At 42.9% G+C, this 10,350-nt stretch overlaps 1 protein-coding gene across 1 annotated transcript; it reads left to right on the top strand.

The window, feature by feature from the left end:
• Positions 1–6,253: 6,253 nt before the first annotated feature.
• sult5a1 (sulfotransferase family 5A, member 1) lies at positions 6,254–9,616 on the top strand (the record flags this gene model as incomplete). Its single annotated transcript, XM_083890850.1, has 6 exons — positions 6,254–6,401; positions 6,599–6,810; positions 8,235–8,361; positions 8,449–8,546; positions 8,634–8,814; positions 9,438–9,616. The coding sequence occupies exons 1-6, from the start codon at positions 6,263–6,265 to the stop codon at positions 9,614–9,616; spliced, it is 936 nt and encodes a 311-aa protein (XP_083746976.1). The 5' UTR covers positions 6,254–6,262.
• Between the last annotated feature and the right edge of the window lie 734 nt (positions 9,617–10,350).

Here is a 10,350-nt window from a genome sequence, read left to right on the forward strand (position 1 = left end):
ATTTTGTATCCCACTTGTAGTAGTGATATAAAGAAGCCATAATTGTGCAGAAGTCACAAAAATAGACCGTAAGTCTTTTGTTTTGTTCATAAAAACGAGCCAAGTGAACTTTGAACTGTGACGTATTTCCAAATTTCACAAATTCAATCCGATCTTATACATTTTGAGTTTTTTCTCAGGTGTGTTTATATACAGTAATTGGTGCAAATTATACAATTTCCTAGGTTGTGCTAAAAAAAAGGATATAAGACACTCTAAATTGCACATTCTTATAGCCTCTGTATATATTGTACGTTTTATAGTAATGGTAAAAAGCAGCCGAAATGCTCTGTTTTTCTAAGGGTTAATGAAGAACTCTGCTGTGTATTTATTTCCCACCTGCATTTTGTTTGTGTGGACCTTGATGAGCTGACACCTGAACACCATGACTTGTGTTTATTCTCCTGAGGAGGTCAAAGCAGAATATCGAGACAGGTGTAGCAGTGAGCACTAATGAATGTCAGCGCTGAGTAGAAAACAAAATCTAATCAGTGAAAAGGTTAATTTATTGTCCTTAATAAAGGACAGGTTTATCAACCTGCAAGATGAGGACACAGAGAGAGAGAGAGAGGAAAAACAAGGTTAATGACATATAATGAAGTCATATTCATACCCTGAGTGTGAGAGAGAGTGAGTGTGCGTGCACCACAGGAATTCCCCCAGCACTCTCGGTCTATAGCAGCATAACTAAGAGATAGTTCAGGTTTCCCTGGGCCAGCTCTAAGTATAAGCTTTCATCAGAAAGGAAGGTTTTAAGTCTAACTTTAAATACAGAGCGAGTGTCCGCCTCCCTAACTGTCACTGGGAGCTGGTTGCATCGGAGAAGAGCCTGGTAACTGAAGGCTCTGCCTCCTGTTCTGCTCTTACAGACTCTATCACAGATCATCATATACAGAAAACTATTTCTAGTTTTAAAAAACAAACAAAAAAACAACATAAATCCAGTTTTACATAAATCCTGTTTTACATGAGAGGAAGGTTAATACTAATACAGTCCATTAAAGTTCTCCATGGCCAGTTCTATACTTTCAGCTTTGCAATAATATGTCAGTGTCATCAGTATAAGGATGACACTATTACAACCCTCCAAAGACAGAATAATGTCATAAAGGTAGTGAAAAGGACTGGGCTCAAAATGGATCTGTGTGGCACACCATGGGCCAATTCCAATTCCTATCTTAACCCTCAATCTTAACCCTTAATCTTAACTGGCCCTCAAAACCAAGTGCTGAGGGCAGAATAACTCCAAAGCTGCGTCCAGTCTGTCAACTCCAAAAAAGAAGAAGAAGAAGAACACATTTACGTCACGATTATTTATTACGATCCGTTTGTCAGTCAAGTTACTAGGTTGTCAGTTAGTTATAAGATGATACTTATACAAATACCACAACCACGGACATATTCAGCTGACAGTTACCACACACCACGGCTTATTGAAAAGTAAACCATGGCAAACGATCGCTTGTCCGCACCGGCCGGCTGTTGACAAAAGATCGTAAAATAAAAATACATTTTACGCAACAATGACTCCATAATATGGGCCTAAACTAAGATAATACAATGGTTTTCATCATTTTTATATCTCTATTAACAAAGAAAATACTTCATTTATAGTGTACTCGTATCGCTGCCTTCGGCGCCATCTTTGTTATGTGTAAACACGCACAGCATTCTGGGTAGCCCTTGCTCCCAAGGGTGGTCTCGACATTCTCAAAATCTCAACATTGATGGCGATACAGCCCTTAAACTTGGCCCTCAACTTAATTTTTCTGAGAACAGCACTTGCACTAGAGGGAGCGCACATTTTTGAGATTGAGGGTTAAGATTGAGGGTTAAGCAAGGAACTGGAATTCACCCCATGTGTTCCTGGAAAACAATCACACTGAGCATCGCCCATCTTTGATCATGTATACATGTCATCTTAAAAAGTGGGTCGTCAACAGCTACATCTGTCAAAGCTTCCTCTCTGGTGTTATCAACTTAACTAGAACGTCTTCTATGATCCGTTCACTGTGGTTATATTTCCTGTGCAGTTCTCTGCACTCTGCCCTACTTCACTTGTGCTCTGCATAACTCCATCATGTTGCTGCTGCTTCACATGTTGTTGTTCAAGAAGGGTTATTATGTTTTTCAAATGAAGCATTCATGTATTAAAGACTATTACTTGTTGAGAAATGTTCCCTATATTAAAAAAAGAGTACATTTACCAGTTCTACTGTTGGTGTGTCTGTGATCTGTGCATATTCCACTAAGTTGTAACACTTAGGCAGAAGTGTACATAATTATAGGTAGTATATAGTTGAACCAGATATTCCTAACTCAGAATAAACACAAGGCAAAGAGATCACAATATAATCTAATATAATAATATTGTACAAATGTTTTCCAGGATATTTTAATTTCAATGCACCTCCAAAGGCAGCGATCCTTCTTCTCAACCACATCTGATACATAAAGTACATCAGGATTGGTAATTTACCTGTTATGATTTGTAGGCGGAGGACCCGAAAGCAGACGGAGACGTAGGTATAATTATAAACAATAATATTTTTCTACAAAAACGAGTAAATAACAAAAAGCGACTTCACAAAAGCGGAAGTGAATTTAGGGGATAGTGCAAGTGAGAGAGAGAATGCAGCAGCAACACCTTCCACATCTCACTTGAGAAGTGAGACGTGGAAGGTCGGGGGTATCTTGAGGGAACTGGGGAGCTTCAGGCGGACAGATGACTGGTTGATGATGCGGTCGATAGGGAAGTGACCGATGAAGCGGGGAGCCAGCTTCCGGGATTCAACCTGGAGGGGCAGGTCCTTGGAGGAGAGCCAGACCTTCTGGCCAGGTTGATAGTCTGGAGCAGGGGTACGGTGGCGATTCGCTTGCTTCTGAGACTGAAGGGAAGATCGTTCAAGGGCCGCACGAACCTGTCTCCAGACAGCTTGGCAGTGACGAAGGTTGGCCTGGATGGATGGGACGGTGATCTCTTCCTCCTGGAACTCGAAGAGGGGGGGTTGGTATCCGAGTGACGCCATGAAGGGGGAGATGCCTGTAGATGCAGAAGTGAGGGAGTTGTGGGCGTACTCGACCCAGGGAAGCATGGAGCTCCAGGAGGCTGGATGGCAAGCAGCAACGCAGCGAAGAGCGCTCTCCATGCTCTGGTTAGCACGTTCCGTCTGGCCGTTTGACTGAGGGTGGTAACCGGAGGAGAGGCTGACGGATGCGCCCAGAGCAGAGCAGAATGCTTTCCACACCTGGGATGTGAACTGGGGGCCACGGTCAGAAACAATGTCAATGGGGAAACCGTGGAGGCGAAAAACGTGGTTTACCAGCAGGTCTCCGGTCTCTGTGGAGGTAGGCAGTTTGGGGAGGGGGATGTAATGAACCGCCTTGGAGAAACGGTCCACCACCGTTAGGACCGTAGTGTTGAGGCAGGAGGGTGGCAGGCCGGAAACGAAGTGACCAGGGACGACGAGGGATAGAAAGGGGGTTGAGGAGTGCCGCCGGCTTGTTGGTAGTCTTCCCCCGGGCACATGTGGGACAGGCGGAGATGAAGGTGGACGTATCTTGTAGCATGGAGGGCCACCAGAATCGTTGTCGGAGAAACCTGAGGGTGCGGGTTGTTCCGGGATGACAGGTGAGTTTGTTGTTGTGTGCCCACTGCAGGACCTCCGACCGCGCCGAGTTGGGGACAAACAGCCGATCAGGGGGCCCATTCCCAGGGTCAGGTTCCTCCAGTTGAGCCCGTCGAACCGCCTCCTCCACAGGCCAAGATGCTGCTCCAAGGATGCAGGAGGGAGGCACAATAGGGTCGGATGAAGTGGTGGGAGGGTCAGGTGAAAATTGTCGTGATAAGGCGTCGGGTTTGACGTTCCGGGAACCAGGACGGAAGGTGGGGGTGAAGGTGAAGCGACCCAGGAAAAGGGCCCAGCGTGCTTGTCGAGAGTTGAGTCTCTTGGCGTTACGGAGATAAGAGAGGTTTTTGTGGTCAGTCCAGACAATGAACGGATGAGAAGCCCCCTCCAGCCAGTGCCTCCACCCCTGTAAGGCCACGATGACGGCCAACAGTTCGCGGTTTCCCACGTCGTAGTTGGCCTCAGCAGGAGACAGTCGACGGCTGAAGAAGGCGCAGGGGTGTAATTTCTGGTCACATGAGGAACGTTGCCCTCTCCCTCGCCTCACGAACCTCATCTGCTGACACGGAGAAAGACGACGAGGACGACATTTGACCGGCTGAGGATACCGTAGCGCTCAGGGAAGGGAGGGGGTGAGTAGAGCAGCAGTTCTTTGTTGTAAATTTCAGCCTCTCCTCTAGATGGTACTATAAACTACTTACTTCACCTTTAAAGCAAACACATGCATTTCCTGTGAATGTCCAGAAGCTGGACAGAAGCAGGACTGAGCCTCAAAAGAGAAAATCACATTATTTTGTGTCTTTTAGTAATATTTCATCTTCAAATTGTGACAAACTGTCAGTGAGAATAAATGAGCAGTTTCAGTTATGACTCTTCCAACAGCATCTTTTCAGTCCTAACCTGTAAGAGCTTAATCAATTTTAAATTAAAAGCCCATAACTCTGCATGAGTTAGAGTGGGTACTTTTTAACACTTTTGTCAGCAAAACAGAAAACAAAGTGATCTTCAGGGATCATGGTAATGTAGGAGCACTTTGTATTTTTACATATTTTTTTGATTATCTAAGAACCACCAAATGACTGCTGTATTGTAGACGGCCCATTGTAAACACCTCCTCTTACATAATAGTTGCAGTCTGTGCTTATTTTTCCAGATGAAATTGGATACTATTTTTAAAGGTACAGTGTGTAAAATGTGTACTGACAGAACTACAACATGACATAATCATGCTGATGTCTTACTGCTGGACAATCACCAGAATATATGCATTGTTGTTTTCATCTGTCCTACACTCTGTGCTTTTAATTTAAAGAATAATAAACTGCAAATTATAATGTTTCTGCTTCTAATACCTTTTGTTTTTGCATTTATTTTTGTGATTTGAGGTTGTCATTTTTTCGCTTTATCACTGAATCTTGATTGTGCAACTTCTGCCACCAAAATGCTGCTAACACCAGTTAGCTCACTCACTTAGCTTTCTATCAGACAGGACATTACACCATGGATGTATAATATGAACTGGATAGAGCACCGCCCCTTCGCTTCCGTTCATTCCTATGAAGTAGTGTTGTGTCGGTCAGGAGTGATTTGTTCGAAAGTACGAATCATTTGAGTTGGATCACTTCATGAACTGATTCGTTCCATTTTTAGTTCAGTTGAGCTCAGCAGTGAGCGTGGCGGCCGGGAGTGGAACTGCCGGGTCCTGTGAATCACTTGTGAAGTCATTCGCAGAGAGCAGGTGAACTGACACTGAGGACATGAATCTCGTCCACGCTGTCACTCACTCACTCTTTGACCCGCGGCGCGCACGTACTGCACTCAGGGAGGAGGTGAGTCACGTAGCGGGGCACTGGGCTCCTGCTTAGAACTGAACGATTCGGTGAGCGAATCCTTTGAACACATCATTTAAATGAACTGATTCAAGTGATTCAGTACACTCAAATGAACTGCCGATCCCATCACTACTATGAAGCTGCTCACCCAGCGCATATGCCAAAAAAGTTTTTTGACTTCTGCGTTTATTTCCGGGTTATGGGGCCCATAGAGCATGCACAGTAGTGTCACTACCATATAAAGATCTATAAAAGCCTGTGTCCATGTCTCGAGGTGTCCTGTGGACACTTTTACAGGTGTCTCTTTTACTATTGCGGTCAATGGGAAAATTGCTTTTTGGGCTTTTGTGCTTTTATGGGGTTTCCTGTTGCAGTACCCACAGTGGCCACCATGTAAAAATTGTCTTCAAGGCAGAGGGGGCGGTGCTCTATCCAGTTCATATTATACATCCATGCATTACACATGCTAATTGCTAAATGAGCTGCTGTTTCGGTTGTGCTAATTTCTACAATGATGAGTGTCATGTTTAGCAAGCAGCGTTGCAAAAAAAAAACAACACACCCACAGCCTTGCAGGCAGTCGATGAGCCAAAGTGTCATTTCCTCTTTTGAGGTGTAGCTAAAGGTTGTGGTGTCATGACTTTATCTTCTCACGTAGACTGACCACATAGAGGTCGGCAACAGAGTTACAGCGAGGTAGACACAGAGAAAGGACGCAAAGGCTAGAAAGTAATACACAGTAAACTTATACTGAGGTTAGACATGGCCAGGTTGGACGTTCAGGAGACGTTTCATGGTATTTTATTTCCTGGACACCTGCACACACAGGAGTCGTTGCAGCATGCCATCAGCTTCCAGTTTCAGGACACAGATATTCTCATCGTCTCTTATCCAAAGTCAGGTAAGACGATCTGACACCTGCAGTGTTTCTGAGAATACAATAATCCTTAGACTGAGTAATTCAGCACATGGTGACATTAATATCATGACTCATTTGCAGTCTCGATGTTTTGTTAAACTACAGCCTAACTAAGAACCTTTTTTGCTTTTTTTTTTTGTGTGAAATAATCGAATGAGGTTTCTGGTTTCCCTGAACAGGTACCACATGGATGCAGGAATTAGTGACTCTCGTGTCCCACAGAGGAGACCCGCACATGAGCCAAACTGTGCCAAACTGGGTCAGGGCTCCCTGGCTGGAGCAATTCTATACTGCGGCTGCACTAGAGGCCTTAACCACCACACAGCGAGTGATCACCACACACCTGCCTCATCAGCTGCTCGGCCCTGCCCTCCAGGGCTCCAGAGCTAAGGTCAGAGTTACATGTGAGTCGATGTGACATTGGAACCACGGCGTTGTCAGGACAGATTCACCAGGACAATTTTTCAATGTTACTATTCTGCCTCTGTTTGTTTTTTTTGTAAATGAAAACAGTGTAAATTCATTTGTATGCTGTGTATTTAATCTGAAAACAGTCTCCATCAAGCAATTCTAACAAACCTAAATGCCCAGCCAAAATGTCAAAGTGGGTCCCAAAAGGGTTATATTGAGACTGACAATGTTGGTCCTGAACAGGTTTGTCCACTTCAAGCCCATGCCCACATAGTTCATACCTGTGGGTACTAAGTGGGCATATGCTTTAAAGCAGGGGTGTCAAACTCATTTTCACTGAGGGCCACATCAGCATAATGGTTACCCTCAAAGGGCCAGATGTAACTGTCATACAGAATAAATATTACTAAATATAACCAAATATTACATACAATAAAGGTAACTACTCTGTAACATATTGCTAAATAACTTTCTGAATCAATTCAATTTCACTCATCGCATTGATGCATATACAACGATACACTGCGATCCAGTGGCGGTGGCGTCACTTTGCGGGTGACCCAATCGCCATGCATTGTGGGAAATGTAGTTTATGGTCAACGCACGCCTTAAAGCAGCATATACCTATTTTAACACGGCTTTTTAAGACCAATTAATCACTCTCGGGCCACATAAAATGACGTGGCGGGCCATATCTGGCCCCCCGGGCCTTGAGTTTGACACATATGCTTTAAAGGGATGGTTCGGATTTTTGAACATTAAGTTCTATGACACAGACCCCAGGAGTAGAGTGGATGCAACAGCATTAAATCATTTAACAAGGCTCCGGTTCTGAGATCTTGCCCCAATTTGGAGCCGAGAGAGTTTGGGAGAGAGTGTGGGACACATACCCAATGGGTTTAAAACCACAAACATGCCTGCATGACGTCACATTTTTAGTTTGCATCAGCTTACTTGGACCTTCTCCAGAGCTGGTACCAATAAAGCACCAGGTGCCAGGTACAATCCCTAATGGAAAAGCTCCAGCTGTAAACTCCTTCGCGGTCCCTAAGATCAGCTGAGGAGCTGCTCTTGATCCTGATCGGGGGACTGTCATGGTAGCGGTTCACAAATTGTGAAATGATTTGCCATTTCATATTTGACAGGCCACTTCACTTCCTGTTTTTAAAACTCACCTCTTCTCTTTTTGGCTCTCACCTCTTGTGTGTGTTTTTTGTGTTTTATGTTTTTTAATGTAAGTTTTTAAATTGCGTGTTTTGTCATGTCTGTCATGTTATCTGTGGGAATTCATTGTGTTTGCCATGCACACAGCCTATTATGCCCCTTTAGTAGAGGCTGTGCAATGATATGGTGAAGTTGTGTGGCTCGAACTATCTGACAGTGTGGCTCTGATTCATCTCACAGGTCATATATGTGAGCAGAAACCCTAAGGATGCTGTGGTGTCCTTTTACCACTTCCACAAAATGGCAAATTTTCTCCCCGAGGCTGGAACGTTCCCAGAGTTTCTGGATAAATTCCTCAAGGGAACATGTGAGTCCATAAAGAAAATATAGTTTACACTCTTTTCCTCTATTATAGTTAGATCAAAAATCACTTTTAAAACCTTTTTTGTTTCAGTATCTTATGGGTCCTGGTTCGACCATATTAAGGGATGGACCAGTCAGATGGCAACCATGGACAATCTGCTTCACATCACCTATGACGAGATGTTAATTGTATAAAACAAGTGGTTTAACGCTCTTGTCATGCTATATTATGTCCACAAACCAACATTATTATTACTGTCTTCATCCTGTGCTCAGGACCTACCCGGTGCCATAGGGAGGCTCAGCTCTTTCCTTCAGTGCCCCCTAGTGGACGACGAGGTCAACAGTTGTGTGCAACACAGCAGCTTCAGCAGCATGAAGAATAACAAGATGGTCAACTACAGCCTCATCCCTAACAACATCATGGACCACAATAAAGGCTCTTTCATGAGGAAGGGTGAGGTTACAGGTTCTGTTAAGATATGCAAATGAACCAAATTATGTCTCATAATGTCTAATTCAAATAATATACATATATATATATATATATATATATATTATTATTTGAGGGGATGTAGGGGATAATAGTTTCATTACTCCTGTTTTCAAGAACATGTTTGGAGGCAGCTTTTGTTTCTTCCATGGTAATTAAGTGAACTTTATTCATATACAACTATATTTATTCATATACAACACCGTCATTGAGGCAATTCATTATTTAAATCTTATGTCTAATGAAAGTTTGTCCCAAAGTTTCAGTGTTAAATACTTCAATATTATGGTCTTCAGGGGTTTCCTGGAACCTTGGACCTTATATACAGTATATGTGTATCTGTTGAGCCACATGGTACTGATAATGAATACATTAATTCTATAGTTTCTATGTAAAGGTAACAGGCTGTAGCTTCATAATAAATAATACAGACAGGAATCTTTGACAGTGAAGAGCTAAAAATCCTGTTTATAATGTAAAAGTCAGCAGGCAAATATGCAAAAATCCAATAACTTAAATAAGATAATACTTGGACGTTCATATGTATATTGATTGACGTGTAGTGTTTCACTTTTTGTTCATTTCAGGTAAGAGTGGTGACTGGAAAAACATGTTCACAGAGGACCAGAATCAGCATTTCGAGAGCGTCTTCAGGTCCGTGATGCAGGACTGCGCTTTAGAGTTTGTGTGGGAGCTGCAGGATGAAGTGGAGACGCACGCACAAGAGCAAATCACACAACCCACAGAGGAACACGGTGAACTGTGAAAGAAGCCGCTCAGCCGAGGAGGTTTGAGTACGAGGATTTATTGAGCTGTGTTAACAACATTATCAGAGTTTTTGGCGATGCAAATGTTACACCTGAATTACATTACAGGGGAAAAAAGGGAAAAAACAGTTGCAGTTTTCTGTCTTTGCCTCAGTGCGTGATAACGTGTCCAGTCCAGTAAAATTAAAGGTATAATCAGCCTCACGCCGTCTGCTGAGCTCTTTTCGTGACTTTCAACAATGGTTATTTGATTCGTTGGTGCAGGGGTTGTGGCATTTGAGTAAACTACAAGACATCAACACTTTCTGTATGTGAGCAGCACAGCAATCACCTGTGTGTGTGTGTGTGTGTGTGTGTGTGTGTGTGTGTGTGTAAATATCAGAGGTGGAAAGTAACAAAATACATTTACTCAAGTTACTGTATTGAAGGGAAAAACAGTGGCAAAACACCACAATATCATCTTAAAATTATAGCACAATAAAGATATTCATGATCATATTCTACAGAATTTCAAAATAAAAGTGCATGTTTTGATATGCAACCATGCATACTTCACTATAATATCTATTTATGATGCTAAATAAATCTAGTAATAGCAAAAACAGAAATACATCTAAAACAAACAAAAAACAGTATTTGATCTTGTGTTTTTTTTTTAAAAAGCCACCATAAGGAACAGCGTGTACAGAACACATGGTGCTCTGTGACCTTTTATGGTGGAGAACTGGTGGAA

The sequence above is a fragment of the Microchirus variegatus genome, assembly GCF_963457635.1.
Source record: "Microchirus variegatus genome assembly, chromosome: 6".
NCBI lineage: Eukaryota > Metazoa > Chordata > Actinopteri > Pleuronectiformes > Soleidae > Microchirus > Microchirus variegatus.